This window comes from Buteo buteo, chromosome Z (assembly GCF_964188355.1).
Source record: "Buteo buteo chromosome Z, bButBut1.hap1.1, whole genome shotgun sequence".
NCBI lineage: Eukaryota > Metazoa > Chordata > Aves > Accipitriformes > Accipitridae > Buteo > Buteo buteo.
In genome coordinates, this window is record NC_134204.1 from 58,106,005 (window position 1) to 58,125,114 (window position 19,110).

At 45.6% G+C, this 19,110-nt stretch overlaps 1 protein-coding gene across 1 annotated transcript in view; it reads right to left on the reverse strand.

Moving 5' to 3' along the window:
- Positions 1 to 1,018: 1,018 nt before the first annotated feature.
- SHB (SH2 domain containing adaptor protein B) overlaps positions 1,019 to 19,110 on the reverse strand; it is a 97,173-nt gene continuing 79,081 nt past the window's right edge. The window contains exon 6 of the mRNA XM_075021551.1: positions 1,019 to 2,107. Coding sequence (XP_074877652.1) covers positions 2,017 to 2,107 — 91 coding nt within the window. The 3' untranslated portion in view covers positions 1,019 to 2,016. The remainder of the gene's footprint in view (positions 2,108 to 19,110) is intronic.

Genomic DNA, 19,110 nt, shown 5'->3' on the forward strand with positions numbered 1-19,110 from the left:
TGTACATCTACCATACATCAATGACATTATCATGTGGGGCAACAAAGCAGTGCTAGGTGGGCAAAAGGGTCTAGGGGTGGGAGTCTGGGATATGGTGTCTACAGAATGGAGTAGCAGGGTCTCTAGGGACTGGTGAAGAAGCCAAGATGCCTGAGTTCTTTTGGTGTTAAGAAAACAGCTGGGGCTAGCAATTAGAGCAGAGCAAGTGTAGTGAGCAGCAGGGCAGCTGGGCTTCCTGAAAAGCAATAGGACCTAGTGCTCCTCTCCCTAGCCCCTCCTCTCATGAGATGGGAATCTCCTCCCAGTCATACCCATGCTGATTATCGAGGGTTATGTTTGCTTCCCTGCTGTTGCAGGTAGTTTTGCATCTACATCCCATCACTCATCTGAACCTGGAGCCTCAAATGGGCCTGCTGAGCTCTGCCCTATGAGGCAGCTGTGTCCCCAGGACAAAGAGATTCTGAGTGGCGTGATCCCCCAGTATATCAGCTCTAGAGACCTAGATAAGGCTGGGGGAAAATCACCCTTCCCTCTTCCTGCACTCCCTGCCCACAGGGTGTCTCCACACAGCCCCCAGTTGTGCCACATAGAGACATAGGGGCAGGGAACATGAAGATTTAGAGCTATGGGGGACAGGACAGGGAGATGTGAGAATAGGGTAACAAGGGTCACTGCCTGTGGGACGGGCTCCCCTTCTGGTGGAGTTCCCTCATGCTCTGCCTTTATTTCAAACAGGGCCCCACCATGGCCCAAGCTGGGGGAAGTTCAGTCCTCACAAGGTCGGCTAAGACTGTATTCTCTTCAGCCCCTTCCCCTGCAGCCCAGCAGTGTCCAGGCCCATCCCAGCTTGGAGAGTGTCAGCGATTCTGGGCAGAGCATGCAGCCCCAGAGTCCTGGGGGGCTGCACTGTCCAACTGCCCCAGCATGACCAGATGGGCTGGGAGTGGCCACACCAGGCCAGGCTGGTCTGGAGAAGATGAAATAAATTAAAAGCCAACATTTTCATTCTTGCATCAAAATATGTATATTTTTTTAATTTTCCAAAACTGAAACCAAATTATTTGGCATTTATACTTGAGCTTTTCCAGTTGGTGGCAAAAGGAGGAGGAATGAGAAATTAAGATGAAGGAAAGGAGAAATGCAGCTGGAGAGACAAACTTAAAAACTGAAACGACCACAAGCAGGCTAAAACCAGTTTCTGTTTTCCATCTTGCTGTTGTTGAAATAACCAAAATGCTAGGATCTAGTAAGAAGACAACCCAATATGAAGAGAAAACTCGAATATGATGAACATTAAGTTAACATTAAGCTTAAAGAAAAAAAAAATCGCAGCTGTCCCCATTATGATTGCTCTGGGCTTGGTTAGTGCGTCGTTTCTTTAAAAGCAGGAAAACTTCGTTTTGCACACGGACCAGCCTCCCTCTTCAGCCGCTGGGTGGCACACGGCTGTAAATTGCAGAAATGCAAACTGTGAAGGAAGGATGCACGCATGAGCAGCTAGCGGCTCCACGTTGAAAAAACTCGGCAGCTCTGCAGCTTTGATGATCCCAGAATAATGTCACAGCGTGCGTTTTCCGGAAGGCTTTGGGCTTTGCAGAACGTTGAGAAAATGAAAGGAACTAGAACTGCGTCTAAGAACTCCGCGAATCAGTTTGCAGCACATCTGGTGGTGCGGGGAAAGGGTCTGTCCTGCAGCCGAGATGGTGACTGATGCTGTGTTGGTTGTTCTGTGTGTTCCAGCTCTCTGATAACACCTTCAGTGCTACATAGTTCTGGAAACAGCAACAATCAAACAAAAAAACCTCCGAAGAAACAAGGCAAAAAGCAGTCGACCCTAATTTGCATGGTTTCAGTTCAGTCTCACATTTTTAAAATAACCAAAGTTATGATTCCACTCTCATTTGCACGCAGTTGAATCAGGAGAAATTGAAGCTAATGCAGTGAAATGAAAAGGGACAAGCACAACTCAACAGAGACTCAGCAGACAGGGAAGGAGCCGAAGTTCAAGTTTCAAGGTCAACAGTTTTCCGTTGAGCCTCTCATCTGCTGAATACTTTCTTCTGCATTTGGAATTTGACCTGAAACAACCTCCATGTACAGACAGACACTGACAGAATATAGATAGCCATTTGATATAACTGCACAGGGAAGCTCTCTTTTAACAAGCAAACAAACAAGCAAGCATACAAAACCCAACTAACCACCCAAAACAACTTTTATCATTGTAATTATTTTTCTCAATCTCATAAAATTAAAGTTAGGAAATATTATACCAGGAAGAATAACACTGCACGTAGTCCCTCTTGAGCAGAATTTCTCCCTGCCTAGTTTTCCACCTCCCCAGGCTCAGCGATGTAAAAAAAACCCTCCAAACAAACAGGTCAAACAGATCAAAGACACCAGTTTACTAGAATTATTCTAGATTAATTGAGGACACACAAAAATATTGCTTCTGGTGTCACCCGAAACGTTACAGTAGCTTTCATCAAGACTTACCTGCAAACTGGAAGGAAGAACAAGGCAAAGTTGGAAGGATGCTTCTACCTTTAACATGCAGCTGCATGTTAAAAGGCTATTTCAAAGAAGTGTATTATTACTTCCTGAAATGCTTTAATGAAATATGGGAAAAGCACCTCTGCAAGTGACCTTGTTCAGACCACAGTTACAGTCCTGTAAATGAACAGTGAGTTTCTGAGTTGGTGAAGTTGAACTGGATCCAGCTCTGGAACTACAAGTTCCAGCACTGTAGATTCTGTGAGTGTAGATGGGCTCAAACCATTGAAAACAGAGAAGAAAAATAGCTGGCAGGAGAAAAAGGAAAAAAAAATAGACAACCGCTGAACTAGGTAAACGGTAATGAGGACTGTCTGAATACCTCTTTCCTGCTCAGCAGAGTGCGCTTACTGCAATTCAGGTTTCCAATAGTGTGTTGAAACTTGTGACATATTTTCCTGCTCCCACAGTTGCCCTTTTAAACAAGATTTCCTGTTTTCATGGCTGAGGGCAGCCTTGCCACCCCACCATGGCAGAGGATTGCAGTGACCAAGACAGGGAACATGCACAGGTCTGTCATTTCTCTTGCTCTTTCACATCACTCTTGCTCCCACCTCTGCTACAGCAACACATGATGTGTGTCACATGTCACACTGCTGTGATAAGCAGCAAATTAATAGCAGCAAAACAAGAATATTCTCCATGTGTGGACACAACAGACAGATGGCAAAATCTTACTCACAAAACCTTACAGGTAGCGAAACCTATAATCTTAGATCTTCTGGTAACATTGTTATTGTTAGAAAGTTTGTAAATCAGATCTTTACCAGAAATGTGTTTGGAAAACCGCTTAAGTTCAATTTAATTACAAGGGCATTCACATGGGCCACAAACTGGCAACAAGTGACTGTGGCTGTAGGGCTACAAGCCTTCCTGTAGCAAAGACAAGGACTTCGAGATTTTTAACCCTTGTTTAACCCTCTGGCTCCTTTGCTTTGCTGCTTTGGTCTATTAAGCTAGAGCTATTTTGCTCTGCTTGCCTTAGTGTTCTGCAAAGTAGCAAAAGCATGCATAAGAATCTCTTCTAACAGCTGCTCCTCAGTTAAACATAAAGTTTGGGTGTAATTAGGAGGAGAATATGTTCACCTTGATAAGGCATGAATCTGTAGTTCCTGCAGAACATACCTTTCAGCTTTGTCTTATCACAAGTGGTGTCATAGGCTTGCCTACAGCTCTGTAGCCAAGCACGTGTAGAGGTATCTCAGTGGAAATATAGAGGGTGATATGGATGTGGAGGGCTGTACTGACGGTCTCGTGCCCTGAATTCTGAGATCTTCTTAGGTGTACCAGAACATGGTAGTGCCACTTTATCTTGAAAATATGTTACTGTCCTGGTTAATTTTCTTTCTAGTAGCTGGTATAGTGTTATGTTTTGGATTTAGTATGAGAGTAATGTTGGTAACACACTGATGTTTTCAGTTGTTGCTAAGTAGTGTTTATACTAAGTCAAGGATTTTTCAGCTTCTTATGTCCAGCCAGCAAGAAGGCTGGAGGGGCACGAGAAGTTGGGAGGGGACACAGCCAGGACAGCTGACCCAAACTCGCTGAAGAGATATTCCATACCATGTGATGTCATGACCAGTATATAAACTGGGGGGAGCTGACCGAGGCAGGGTGGGGAGGGGCAGATTCCTGCTCAGGAACTAACTGGGCATTGGTCAGCGAATGGCGAGCAATTGCATTGTGCATGGCTTGTTTTATATATTCCAATTATTTTATTATTATTATCGTATTATTATAATAATCATTATCATTGTTATCATTATTATTGTTATCATTATTGGTTTATTTATCATTATCATTCAAGCCAGCATAATAAACACTGACTGTGCCAACTATGCCAAATTATTCCTTTCTCACTGCACAAAAAGGGTAAGGATTAGGAACCAGTGCAATGGGGAGGGCTTCAACACTTTCAATAGTGTTAAAATCTTCTCTGTCAGTGCACAAAGAACCCTTTGTTGAACATGGATGGAAGATAGGGCATTGTGTGGAATTAACAATGAGATTTTCCATCAAAAGTTCTTCTTTCTTTTATGGCTAGATAAACTCTTCAAGTGCTACCAGGAAAAAAGTGGGGGAAGAACTATGGCAGAATTAAAGTCTTTTGGACTAAGACCAAGAAAGACAACCATTTTGTCTTGTTTGCAGAGAACAAATCCTTCAATACAGCCAAAATCCAGAAGTTGCTGTGGACCAGATTTTTTGGGGACACTCAACATGGGATAAAGTTCTTCCTTCCCTCCTTGTGAAAAGACAAAAATGTCAGCCTTAGATCTGTGTTTCTGGTTTGTTTTGGGGAAGCAAAGCTTAAATAAAACTTTAACTATATTTACTCCAATTTGCTTTTCCAAAGAGGGTCAGGTTTAGTGCAAAATATTTAATTCTGCAACTGAACTGTAAATTTAGGTTTATATAAATATGTGTTTAATGCCATGTAAATAGGACATAAATGTTTTATGGAAAGCTTGCTGTTGATCTGGTTAGGTACTACTTAGCTGTTCTACCATCCAGTGTGCTGTGTGGCTTCTCCACAACATCATATATATGTATCTTGGTATAGTTGTACTCATTTACAAAAATATTATTTACTGCTTGGCCTTGTTCATAAATCAGTATATACTGAGGTGATTTTTTTTAAACTCAAGAAACTTAAGGTGGATGTAACAGGAATCCTTCAGAGTGCAAAGCCTGAACACTCAGTAAAACAATGGTGATCAACCAACTAGAATTAATAGTATTTGCATGGCTCTCTTCATTGTCTAGTGATTAGTGGGAGCTGCATAACTCTTGACTGCTTTTAACTACAGCTGAAGTCAAAAGGAATTCCACACCTCATGGGTCTGAGCTTGGTAATTACAGAGACCTCTGCAGCAGAAAAGGTGAACAATCAACACCTCTCCCACACAATAACATAACAGTAAAACGCCATTTTGATCTGATGTCAGCTCAAAGATTCAGACTTAATCATTCCAGTCTATGGGTGTTCCACAGACAGGAAACAGTAAGGGAGAGTCTAGGATAGTCAGAATACTCGCATAAAGAAATATTGTGGTGTTGAGCCTAGACACATTTGGAATACATTTTCCTTTGAAAAACTTTAATCTAAAAAGCACCAACAATTTTCTCAGCAGAGAATATTCTCAATTACTTCACTAGAAGATGTAAGGATATTCTTGAATTGGATCATTATTACAGTCCTGCCCTGTTCTCACTGTTTGGGATGTGGTCTCAAATCCAGATGGGAGTGGGAGAGGGTAGGCAGAAGATAAAATCTGCCTCATTCTCCACAGCAATTATTCATGCAAATTTTTGTTTCAGCCTCTTAGACTGTGGATACTTTTTCAGATATACTATATATCCAGTTCATGGACAAGAATGAAGAAAACATGAAATTTGTATGCAGTCAGTTTAAGAACCAAATATTTGGGAGTTAATGTACAGAAAGAAAGAAAGATGATCATATGTATTGGGTTTACGCGGCAAGGCTTTGGTAGCAGGGGGGCTACAGGGGTGGCTTCTGTGATGCTAGAATCATCTCCTGTGTCTGATAGAGCCAATGTCAGCCAGCTCCAAAACAGACCCACTGCCGACCAAGGCTGAGCCAGTCAGCAACGGTGGTAGCACCTCTGTGATAACATATTTAAGAAGGGGGAAAAGTTGCTGCACTACAGCAGCTGCAGTGGGAGAGAGGAGTGAGAATATGTGACAGAAACAACTCTGGAGACCCCCAGGTCAGTGAGGAAGGAGGGGAGGAGGTGCTCCAGGTGCAGGAGCAGAGATTCCCCTGCAGCCTGTGGTGAAGACCATGGTGAGGCAGGCTGTCCCCCTGCAGTCCAGGGAAGTTAATGGCGGGGCAGATAACCACCTGCAGCCCATGGCGAACCCCGTGCCAGAGCAGGTGGATGTGCCCAAAGGAGGCTGTGACCCTGTGGGAAGCCTGTGCTGGAGCGGGCTCCTGGCGAGACCTGTGTACCCCATGGAGAGAGGAGCCCACACTGGAGCAGGTGTGCTGGCAGGACCATGCTGGAGCAGTCTGTTCGTGAACGACTGCACCCTGTGGAAAGGACTCATGCTGGAGCAGTTCATGGAGTATGGTCTCCGATGGGAGGGACCCTGTGCTGGAGTGGAGGAAGAGTATGAGGAGGAAGGAGCAGCAGAGACAACATGTAGTGAATTGACCACAACTCCCATTACCCATCCCCTTGTGCCACTGGGGAGGAGGAGTTTGACAAAATCAGGAGTAAAGTGAAGCCCGGGAAGAAGGGAGAGGTGGGGGAAAGTTGTTTTATGATTGTTCTTATTTCTCTTTATCCTACTCTGATTTAGATTGGCAAGAAATGAAATTAATTCCCCTGAGTTGAGTCTGTTTTGCCTGTGACAGTAATTGCTGAGGGATTTCCCTGTCCTTATCTTGATGCACAGGCCTTTTCTCTCCCTTGTCTAGTTGAGGAGTGGGAGTGATAGAGTGGCTTGGTAAGCACCTGGCAGCTAGCCAAGGTCAACCCACTACATCATATCAGTAAATGGAAATATATATTATAACATAAACTCCCAAACAAAAATCAGGATGAAGTGAATTGCTTGTGTGCCAACTGAATACCACGAAAAAATGCCCACATATTTAGAATAAGGGAACAGAAAGAAAAGCTGGCTCCAAATTACATCGTTGCCACTGTTGTACCTTATTTGGTACACTTTTTGTGCAATAAGCCTGGACAAGTCCTAACTAATCTGTGCAGGTGTTACTATACATACTTCAAAGTCTGAGTATACCACACTGCACAGGCAGGAGAAGAGCTTCTCCCATGTCTTTATGCTTGATGTTTTTCTGTGGAAAGGCTCCATAGCAAATTAATCTGCTCAAAGTTGTAGGTGTCTTCCTCTGCCTTCCCTAGGTGTAAGGGCCCACTCCTGCCTTCCTGTGACAGACTGAAAGAGTTACGTCTCAAACCCGTCACGTGTTCCCACTCCTCTCTTGGTCTGCTGGTGCAAGGGGAACCAGTTGTGACAACTCTCCTTGCTGAAAGCTCATCAGCAAAACAGTGATGAATTTTTTGGTCGAATTGCCTTCCTGAGGCAGCTCAGTCCTTGATCAGATCAGTGCTAGTGCCCTGTTCAGGAAGGGTCAGCTCAGGCAAATGAGGTATGAAGGACCACAGGGTCACACTAGGTCTAGGTCTGATTGTTGATTTCTACCACGGAGCCACCTCCTGCATTAACAACTGCAATAGCAGAATGGACCTTCTGGCAACAGGACTCTTGGGGATGCAGTCAAATAATGGAAAAATTGACTGTGTATAGCAGATACACACCTGAACACCTGAGGAAAGAAAAGATGCTGACTTTGTGTTTTCTTTGGATGCTGGATTTAACTAAGTTAAACTAAGGAGCAAGAGGCTGAAATCTTAACTCCTACCAAAGAAGTAGATATGGTCCAGTCTTCAGCCATTGTAAACTGATTTTCATATAAATTTAATACTTTATATCATAAAAAGGTTGGATCTTATGTGTACTACTTCCTCCCTTAAATATTAAAATGTTTCTTTGCTTTACATACAGAATATTTATAGTCATAGAACTGCTGTTTGAAATTCCAGATTAATTTTAGCACACTGTTGAACAGAATTTCACAGGCATATATATTAAGATACCTAAACTTTTACCCTGTTACAGAATTTCATGGACTTTTTCTTCAGCTTGACTTAATAAGCTATATCAAGGGTTGTAGGAAGACACAATCAAGGTAGGATCCTGATGACTGGAAAAAGGTGAGCCTCACACTCACCTTCAAGAAGGCAAGGAGTGTGGTCTGGGGAACTACAGGTCAGTTAGTCTCATTTCAGTCTCCAGGAAGCTTATGGAGGATGTCTTCCTTGGAGACTACTCTGTGATGAGATGATTGGCTGACCAGATAGGGGGATAGCAGTGGATGTTGCATACTTTAGCAAGGCCTTTGACATTGCCTCCCATAGTATCCTTGTAGCCTAATGGGTAAAGCAGGGATTGGCAAGTGACCTGTAAGGGGGATAGCAAACTGGCTGGACCACTGGGTACAAAACACTGTGTTGTGTGGTACGAAGTCCAACTGGCACCTGGGAATGAATGGCAAGCCTTTAGGGATTGATTATTAGGCCAACACCTTTTAATGTCTTTATGAATGTCCAGGGTGATAGGCACAGTGGCCTTGCAGCCAATTCACAGAAAGTACCAAACCTGGGGGTGGGGAGGAGTAGGTGTGGAGGGCAGGGCTGCTATTCAAGAGAGACCTCAACAAGCTGGAGTAATGGGCCAGGGGTGAACAACCGGAGTTGTGAAGTCATGCACACACAATTGTTGAGGATTTCTTGGCTGGGCAAAGGCATGTGAGCAATCCAGCCATTATGTGGGAACGAAGCATAAGTTTACAAAATACTGGAGCAGACAAGGATGCTGTGTCCTTGTACGCTGGGAAAAAGGAAGATAAGAAGAGCCTGACAAACAACACCTGGATGCTGAAGAATGAGATAAGTAACTGCTGGACGCCTCGTGAAGAAGCTTGCACAGCCAATAGAGAATAAGATAGTGTCACGTGAAACGGGGTATTGTACCAATTACAGTATTGTATAAGGTGCGTGGACAAGTCAGTTTTGTATAAATGTCAGAATGTCTGAACAGTAAATGAGCAAGATGTTAACTCATATTGAGTGTGATTCTTGACTACGGCCATTTTTCCTGACACACAATGAATTGAGGCCCTGTATCAGCATAGAATTGACACTGAATGGACAGAATGCAGCTTTGCAGAAAAGAACCAAGGAGTTCTGTGGGACACACAATTGTACATAAGACAGCAGTGCACACCTGGCAGCAATGAAAGGCAACTGCACCCTGGGATCTCTTCGCAAGAGTATAGCCAGAAGATTCATTCCAGAATAAATTTTCAGAATTAGGTGATTCTTCCTCTCTACTCAGCCCTTGTGACACCATATATGAACATTGTGCCCACGAGGCTGATTGTCCCTCATTAGCTCACTTCCCAGGTTAGCCTACTTGCAAATGCCTTTGGATGGTACTTGCTCTGTTTCTGTACACCTTCTCCCACCCTCTGGAGATTAGTGACATGCAGGACTCTGTTCCCATAAGGAAACTATGGAATAGGCTCTGTGTGACAAGCATCGCTCCCTTGAACCTCCCAATGTAAGCAATGTCTTCCCTGGCATTGTAAATACTGTATCTCAGTGATGTCTCTTACTCCTGCTTCATTTCTGTGCAGCCCAGGGCGGTGCTTGCTGCCTTAGCAGGAGATGAAGTGTCCTGTTTCACCCTATCTTGAGAACCACAGATGGCAGGAGGTATAACAGCAGTGCTTGTTGCCACCCTGTAGGGGATAGACATTTGTCTTACACATTTCTTGGCACAAAGGAAACCACATGGCGCCAGTTTACAGGGCAGAGCCCTGCACAAGAACCCGCAGCCTGGTGCAATAACTGTCAACAAGCTACGGCGCAGGCACAACAAAAGGTCGACTGGTTATCATGACACTTTGTGGGGGCACCCCACAACCAATGACCCCCTATGAATACGTCTGCATGTGCAGTGGACTGGAGACACCACACGATCATCACATGGGTACCAAAATCTGTGTGGCAAACGTGCTGTTGCCTTGACTACTTCTTGGAACTGGGTGGAGATTTTGGGAGATTTTGGGACTGGGGCTGCATAAAATGGTGCCATCAGGAGCTAGGGGCAGGACCCCCACCACCAAGACACCAACAATAAAAAGGACTGATGGGACACCACTGGATCCACGGGTGGTGATATCTTCTCTCTCTCTCTCTCTCTCTCTCTCTCTCTCCCCCTCTCCTTATACATGTGGCACAGGATTTGTTTGTCTAGTTGAGTTGCCCAGTTAAGTTGTTGCCATTGAGTTATTGCATCTAAACTCATGCCTTGCATTTTGTATTAATAAATTGTTGAACTGGCTGGCAGGTGCCATTTCACCTTAATTCAGTCCAAGGGGTTCACAAACTTGGTCATTGGTCCCAAGGGGAGAGAGGTTATCCTAAATGACTCCTTTCAGGCCTTGACACACCCATAGATTGGAAAGGCTCAGCTGTTGCTGTTCAGGAGAGTTTTCCCACCTGCCCTGAGAACAGCCATCCAGGTGGGTACTTGCCTCTCAGTTTAGCCAAGGGGGAGTCCTTTTTCTGGTACTCAGATCTGAGGTTCTTCTGCCTCTGGAGTTTGTCTCAGCTGCTCTGGAGCTGTATTTTCACTTATGGGAAGTGAAGCACTGCCACCTGTTGAGACCTTTGAAAGAATGCTCATCATAAAGTATCTGACCTCAGATAGTTCTTCCTCCTGAAACATCCAGGCAGCCATAATATGCAGCAGAGGGTGACTGGGGGGAATGCTGATAGGACCTCTGTGGCAGTCCAAGTGCTGACAAGATCAAGAAGAGAGGACGAGTTTCAGCAACTCCACTGCAAATGGTGGTGGGGCTCTTGGCTACCTACCATGTCCCACTTGGCTCATGGGCAACTGTCTCTCCCACTGCTGGTCTCTGGTGCTGCAGCTCCCTGTTGTGGGGAAGATCCCACAGTTGCAGCACAGCCTTCCTTCTCAGACACCTCCTAAGCACCTAGATCCTAGTCACAAAGGCCAAGACTCTGGCTCTCCTCTACACAGAAAGAACTTGGTCCTTCTTCCCACCCCTTCCTTAGGCAGCACTGCTTTGAGAGAGGACATGGCAATGCAAGATGCAGCCAAAGGAGGTGGTAGAGATGGGTCTACCACTGTCATGGTTTAACCCCAGACAGCAACTAAGCACCACGCAGCCGCTCACTCACTCCCCCCACCCAGTGGGATGGGGGAGAAAATCGGGAAAAAGAAGTAAAACTCGTGGCTTGAGATAAGAACGGTTTAACAGAACAGAAAAGAAGAAACTAATAATGACAATGATAACACTAATAAAATGAGAACAGTAGTAATAAAAGGATTGGAATGTACAAATGATGTGCAGGGCAATTGCTCACCACCCGCCGACCGACACCCAGCTAGTCCCCGAGTGGCGATTCCCTGCCCCCACTTCCAGTTCCTATACTAGATGGGACATCCCATGGTATGGAATACACCGTTGGCCAGTTTGGGTCAGGTGCCCTGGCTGTGTCCTGTGCCAACTTCTTGTGCCTTGGCTGGGCATGAGAAGCTGAAAAATCCTTGACTATAGTCTAAACACTACTGAGCAACAACTGAAAACATCAGTGTGTTATCAACATTCTTCGCATACTGAACTCAAAACATAGCACTGTACCAGCTACTAGGAAGACAGTTAACTCTATCCCAGCTGAAACCAGGACAACCACCCTATGCAGTAGAGTGGGAATGCCATATTATAGCTTCTCTCTGGGCCTGGATAGGAGTGATGCCTAGCTGACTCCACACCTATCAGAGAGGTGACTGCCTGGTCACAGCAGCATAGCTCCTCACATGGCCACTCATTCAGGATGTAGCGGGGTGCCTGGTTCTGAGTTGTCTTTATTGTTCAGAATAAATTATGCTTTCCTTGGGATTTTACTGCAATATTTGGTTGACGGAAGGGAGGTTCCGTCAGCCTAGACAAATGGGAAGGATTTATCCCTGACTCTTTGGGGCTCAGAGGACATTCCATCCATCCTACCCTAAGTCCTATGAGGATGCTAATTGCCTTTTGGAAAGCAGACTCTTTCTTCTTCTTTAGAACTCACAATTGCAGTTCAAAAGATTTTTTTCTTTTTTTACAGTGAAAGTTTTCCTGAAATATTCAGCTAGGGCTTTGTCTTTTCCAAGTGTAGGATAATTTTTGTTTTTCTACCAAAAACGCTCCTTGGTGGAAGAGTTTTGATGCCCCTTTTGCCCTTCCCCATGTCCCCTTCTCATACATCCTTGTGGAAAATCCACATGTATCCAACTACAACAGTGTTATTTCAGCAACCTCCTCTGTAGACTATTTGTAACCTCTAGGCTCCATGGGGATGGGCCCTGAATAGACTACACCTCCCATAATGGTCTCCTGGAACTTAGAACACAAGGACACAGTTCCATACTTCAGCATTTCTCTTCCCCAGGACTTGGCCAAATGCAGATCTCCCACCTACAGCATGTTGAGTACGGAGGCAACACTGGCCTAAAAGATTGTTCCAGAGTGGTGAGACAACTTACGCTTCCAGAAAGGGGTGTGCCTAGCTCTGAGCTGAAGGATACTCCATCACATAAGGTGTCACAGCTCAGCTCTTTACAGCTTTTCTTTCACTGCTACCATTGGACAAGTCTTCCATCTCCCAGCTCACACTCTTTGCATATGGGTGGTAGAAAGAGTGGCCAAGAAATGGAAATCAAGTTATCTCCAGCAAAGCAGGCCCAGGTGTACTGGGGAAGCCCAGGACCCAGGTAAGAATGATCTCAAACATCTGCCCTGCTAAGGTAAAACTAGTGCCTCTGCCTAAGACAGAAGATAAAAACATACTCAAACCGAGGGTTGCTTAGATGTTAGTGCTCACCTGTCACTCCACCTCAGGAAAGCAGGGGCTTTCAGCAGGTGCTTCTTAGCTGTGCAGCTCTTTCCTAGTCTGCCTGAGCACGAGACCCCAAAGCCCCTTAATGCAGGCAGCTGCCAGAGAAGGGCAAATGTGCTCTGCCCTGCTTCTGTGGAAAAGGTCCCCCTGCACCTTCCAGCAGGGCTCAGGGCAGGAATAGTTCTGTATACTGCTCCTTCATCTGGTGGGGGTCAAGAAGACAGCACTGCTGGGATGGGGCCTAGCTCTTCCTCTTATAATTTCCCTGTCTTGAGTGCACCCTCCTCCTGCCAGGGATAGCTGATAGTTCTTTGCTTTATCCACGCCTCCTCAGGACTTTTTTTGGGTGCTCAGAATGTGTTGAGCACACTAGTGAGTGTTAGCAACATGCTTTACAATGCAGCCATAAAGTGAAGGTCACTGTGCCCAGTGTGGTGAACATGCTTAGGGTCACCCTTTACGTGAAGTATGGAGAACAACCAGAGCAGTGTTGAGCAGTGGTGTCTCGTACAAAGCAGCTCTGCTATCCTCTCCCAGGGCATTAGAATGGCCAGTAAAACTTGAGTCTTCTCCCAAGGAAGGACACCATTGCTGACAAGCTCTGACCCCATCATTTTCACATGACCTCTACAGAAACAGAGCCTATGGCTGAAAACAGGATGCAGCAGGTCTTTTTTCAGGCATGATTCTGAGTCAGCAAGTCAGTCTCAGTCCCATGGTAAAACAGCAGGTCCGTAGTGACATGGCAGGCCAGAAATTAAGCAAGGAAGCCAAGGCAATAGGTCAGCATTAGGGTCAGAATCAAGGAAGTACAAGGGAAGGATTTACGTAGGTGTAGGTACTACAAAGCTGTGATATGTAGCACAGGTGGGGGCTAGCAGTAAAGTCTCAGCTTAAAAGTGGCTTCCAAGTGTGTTATTGGTTTGTGTGGCATGTTTTGGTTTTTTTTTGTTTGTTTTTTTTTTTGGTAGCGGGGGAGGGGCTGCAGGGGTGGCTCCCGTGAGAAGCTGCTAGAAGCTTCCCTGGCTCCAAGTCAGACCTGCCTCTGGCCCAGGCTGAGCCCATCAGTGTTGGTGGTAGTGCCTCTGGGAGAACAGATTTAGGAAGGGGAACCAGTAGTGAGTAAAGGGGATTGGAATGTGAGAGGAACACCTATGCAGATACAAGGTCAGTGAGGAAGGAGAGGGAAGAGGGGTGCCAAAGGAGGTGGATGCCCCCACAGCCCATGGTGAGATGGCTGTCCCCCTGCAGCCCATGGAGGGGAGCAGGGGAGCGGAGGCTCCCGAAGATGGCCGTGACTCCATGGGAAAGCCTACGCTAGAGCAGTGTGTGACTGAAGATCGGCCCGTGGAAAGGACCCATGCCAGGGAAGTTTGTGAGGAACTGTAGCCTACAGAAAGGACTCACATTGGAGAAGTTTGTGACGGACTGTCTCCTGTGGGAGGGACCCCACGGTGGAGCAGGGGAAGCGTGAGACTCCTCCTCCCCCTGAGGAGGAAGGAGCAGCAGAGACAAGTTGTGTCGAGCTGACCCCAACCCCCATCCCTTGTTCCCCTGCGCTATTGGGGGGAAGAGGTGGAGAGAACCGGGAGTGGAGTTGAGCTGGGAAGAAGGGAGGGGTGGGGGGAAGGTGTTCTAAGATTTGGGTTTACTTCTCAGTATACTTGTTTTGATTTGTAGCAAATTAAATTGATTTTGTTTCTTCGCCAAGTTGAGCCTGTCTTTTGCCCATGACCATACGTGCGGAGTGATTCCTCCCAGTCCTTATCTCTATCCACGAGCCTGCCTTTGTATTTTCTCCTCATCCCACTGTGGCTGGGTGGGGGTGGGGGAGGCAGGGAAGTGAGCAAGTGGCTTCGTGGTGCTTTGTGCTTTGTTACTGGCTGGGCTTAAACCACGACAAAGTGAAAGAGGGGCACGAACTCACTTCTAGCTTTCTTCACAACAGCTCCTATCAGCGAAAGAGCAGACCCTGGACTCTGCAAGTCAAACTCTTTAGCTCAGCCTGTACTCAGCACCTTGAAATCAGAGTAATTCAGGCAGTAATGTGGTGAGAGCATAAAAGACAAGTAAGGGAAGTAGCTGCTTAATTTGATTAACAGAGGTGAAGAACAGCCTTAATAGCAGCAAAACTGGTGCAACTCATGGTTGGAGGACATCTGAGGCATAGCAATCATGAACTGATAGTTTTCAATTCTCAGAGAATTAGGGAATGTGGTTAGTAGAACTGTTACCTTGGAATTCTGGAGGGAAGACTTTGGCCTGGTTGACAGAGTCCCTTGGGAAGCAGTCCTGAAGGGCAAAGTTGTCCAGGAAGTCTGGAAATTCTTCAAGAGCAAAATCTTAAACGTGCAGGAACAGGCGAACCCTATGTGCCAAAAGAGGAACCCGTGGAGAAGAAGGCTGGCCTGGGTGAACAGAAAGCTTTGGCTGGAACTCAGGAAAAAGAAGAGAGTTTATGACCTTTGGAAGAAGGGGCAGGCAACTCAGGAGGACTACAAAGATGTTGTGAGGTTATACAGGGAGAAAATTAGAAGGGTCAAAGCCCAACTAGAATTTAATTTGGCTCCTGTAATAAAAGACAATAAAAAATGTTTCTATAAATACATCTGCTGAACTAGAAGACTGAGATGGGGGTGTCCTGGTTTCAACTGGGATAGAGTTAATTGTCTTCCTAGTAGCTGGTATAGTGCTATGTTTTTGAGTTAGGTAGGAGAACAATGTTGATAACACTGATGTTTTCAGTTGTTGCTAAGTAATATTTAGACTAAAGTCAAGGATTTTTCAGTTTCTCATGCCCAGCCAGCGAGAAAGCTGGAGGGGCACAAGAAGTTGGGAGGGGACACAGCCAGGGCAGCTGACCCAAAGTGGCCAACGGGGTATTCCATAACATGTAACATCACATCTAGTATATAAACTGGGGGGAGTAGGGGTGGGGGAATTGCCGCTCGGGGACTAACTGGGTGTCGGTTGGTGGGTGGTGAGCAATTGCATTGTGCATCACTGGTATATTCCAATCCATTTATTATTACTATTGTCACTTTATTAGTGTTATCATTATCATTATCATTATTAGTTTCTTCTTTTCTGTTCTATTAAACCATTCTTATCTCAACCCACAAGTTTTACTTCTTTTCCTGATTTTCTCCCCTATCCCATTGCCGGGGTGGGGAGGGAATGGTGAGTGAGCAGCTGCATGGTGCTTAGTTGCTCGCTGGGGTTAAACCACGACGGGAGCAGAGTGATGCCTTCATAATCCAACAGGAAAAGGTTAGTGATTTGCCACCCCACTTAGATATATACAAGTCTATGGGGCTGGATGGGATCCACCCAAGGGTACAGAGGGAGGTCACAGAAGTGCTCACCAGGACACTTTCCATCACTTACCAGCAGTCCTAGCTAACCAGGGAGGTCCCAGCTAACTGGAGGTTGGGAAAGGTGATGCTCATGTGCAGGAAGGGCCAGAAGAAGGATCCAGGGAACTACAGGCCTGTCAGTCTGACCTAGGTGTGTGGAAGGTTATGGAGCAGATTGTCTTGAGTGCCGTCATGGGGCATGTACAGGACAACCAGGTCATCAGGTCCAGTCAGCATAGGTTTATGAAAGGCAGGTCCTGCTTGACTAACCTGATCTCCTTCTATGATAAGATGACCCACTTCGTGGATGAGGGAAAGGCTGTGGATGTTGTTTGCGTGGACTTCAGTAAAGCCTTTGACACTATTTGCCACAGCATTGTCCTAGAGGAACTAGCTGCTTGTGGCTTGCACGGGTGTACTCTTTGCTGGGTAAAAAACTGGCTGGATGTCTGAGCCCAAAGAGTTGTGGTGAATGGAGTTAAATCCAGTTGGTGGCCAGTCACAAGAGATGTTCGCTAGGGTTCAGTACTGGGGCCAGTTCTGTTTAATATCTTTATCAATGATCTGGATAAGGGGATTGAATGCACCTTCAGTAAGTTTGCAGATGACACCAGGTTGGCCTGGAGTGTTGCTCTGATTGAGGGAAGGAAGGCTCTGCAGAGGGATCTGGACAGTCTGGATTTACAGGCTGAGGCCAACTGCATGAGATTCAACAAGGTTAAGTGTTTGGTCCTGCACCTGGGTCACAACAACCCCATGCAATGATACAGGCTTGGGGAAGAGTGGCTGGAAAGCTGCCCAGCAGAAAAAGACCTGGGGCTAATGGTTGACAGCCAGCCGAATATAAGCCAGCAGTGGGCCCAGGTGGCCAAGAAGGCCAACGATCCTAGCTGGTATCAGAAACAGTGTGGCCAGTAGGACTAGGGAAGTGTTTGTGCCCCTGTACTTGGTACTGGTGAGACTGCATCTTGAATTCTGTGTTCAGTTTTGGGCCCCTCACTAGAAGAAAGACATTGAGGTGCTGGAGCATGTCCAAAGAAGAGCAATGAAGCTGGTGAAGGGTCCAGAGAACAAGCACTATGAAGAGCAGCTGAGGGAACTGGGGTTGTTTAGCCTGGAGAAAAGAAGGCTGAGGGGAGACCTTATCTCTCTCTACAACTACCTGAAAGGATGTTGTAGCGAGGCGGGTGTCCATCTCTTTTCCCAAGTAATAGGTGTCAGGACAAAAGGAAACAGCCTCAAGTTGCACCAGGGGAGGTTTATTAGGAAATATTTCTTTACCGAAAAGGGTTATCAAGTGCTGCAACAGGCTGTCTAGGGAAGTGGTTGAGTCACCATATCTGGAGGCATTTAAAAGACATGTAGATGTGGTGCTTAGGGACATGGTTTAGTGGTGGACTTGGCAGTGTTAGGTTAACAGTTGGACTCCATGATCCTAAGGGTCTTTTCCAACCTAAATGATTTTATGTTTCTATGAAAACAAGAATATTCTCCATGTATGGACACAATAAACAGATGGCAAAAGCTTATAGGCCATCCTCTCCACTAATGGATCTAATTAAGGGAGCTAATCAATAAGATGATTTCAGAGGAAAGTTTACTTCATTTGTGTTGAAAGGAGGTTATGAATGAACAGCAAAAATCAAAGACGTTGTTTAAATGTCCCTTATTTTCACAGAACTTACGACACCCAGGTTGAAATACAGCAGCAGCAGAATAGGGAGCTTCTTTCAGAGCTTCAAGTCTGAGTCCATCCTGGCCATATGAAGTCACTATCTGGAATCTTTTTTATTGTAATGATTTTATACAATTATATCACATACATTTGTATTTGGAAATAATTAACAATAATGACCATAATAAATTAATAAGGAACAGGGAGCTTAGGGCTGGTTGTTGCAGTTTAAGACCAAATTGACAGTGCAGAGACTAAATGGAGTCGGATACCAAAACACTCTAATCATGGATATGTGTGCACTCTAGTCATAGATATGTGTGATGTTAACAACGAGTAACATGATCTCCCTGTTCTGCAGGACAGTTTGTGCAGTCCAGGAGAGAAGCTGGGTTTGTCACTGTAGTGGTTCCTGACATAACTTCCTTGCCCTGCGTGGGAGACCACATGGTCTGGGAGAGAAGTTAGGTGGGTCAGTGTAGCATTTCTAGCCCTACTGTGTGTAGGCTGGGGGTAATGATGTGGGGTCCTCTCTGTTTCTCCCAAGGTATTCCCGTAATCTCCCCATTTTCTCTCCAGGATTTTGATTGAGGTCTCTTCTGAGTCTCTGGACTCTCCCCAGGTTTCTCTAGTCTCTCCACATACTCTCTCTCACTGGGCTCTCTCTTCCAGGTCTCTCTTGAGTGACTCTGGACAATACCAGTTACAGACTGGTAGAAAATGTCTGATTCCCGATTGGCTCATCCAAATTCTCTCCGTGTCTCACACTTGGCTCTTGCCTCCCTGGCAGTCACAGTCTGTCCTTTCTAAAAGTATCTCCACACTTCCCTCATGACACATTTCCAACTTTCATAGCAATTAACAGGTTGTTTACTCTTAAATTGTTTGCTTATTCTTCTCTATTCATTTATAGCTAAATTTCAGCCAGGCCCAACCCATACCACCTGCCACATATTCTAGCCCTTATTCTATACACAATCCTGTAACTCTT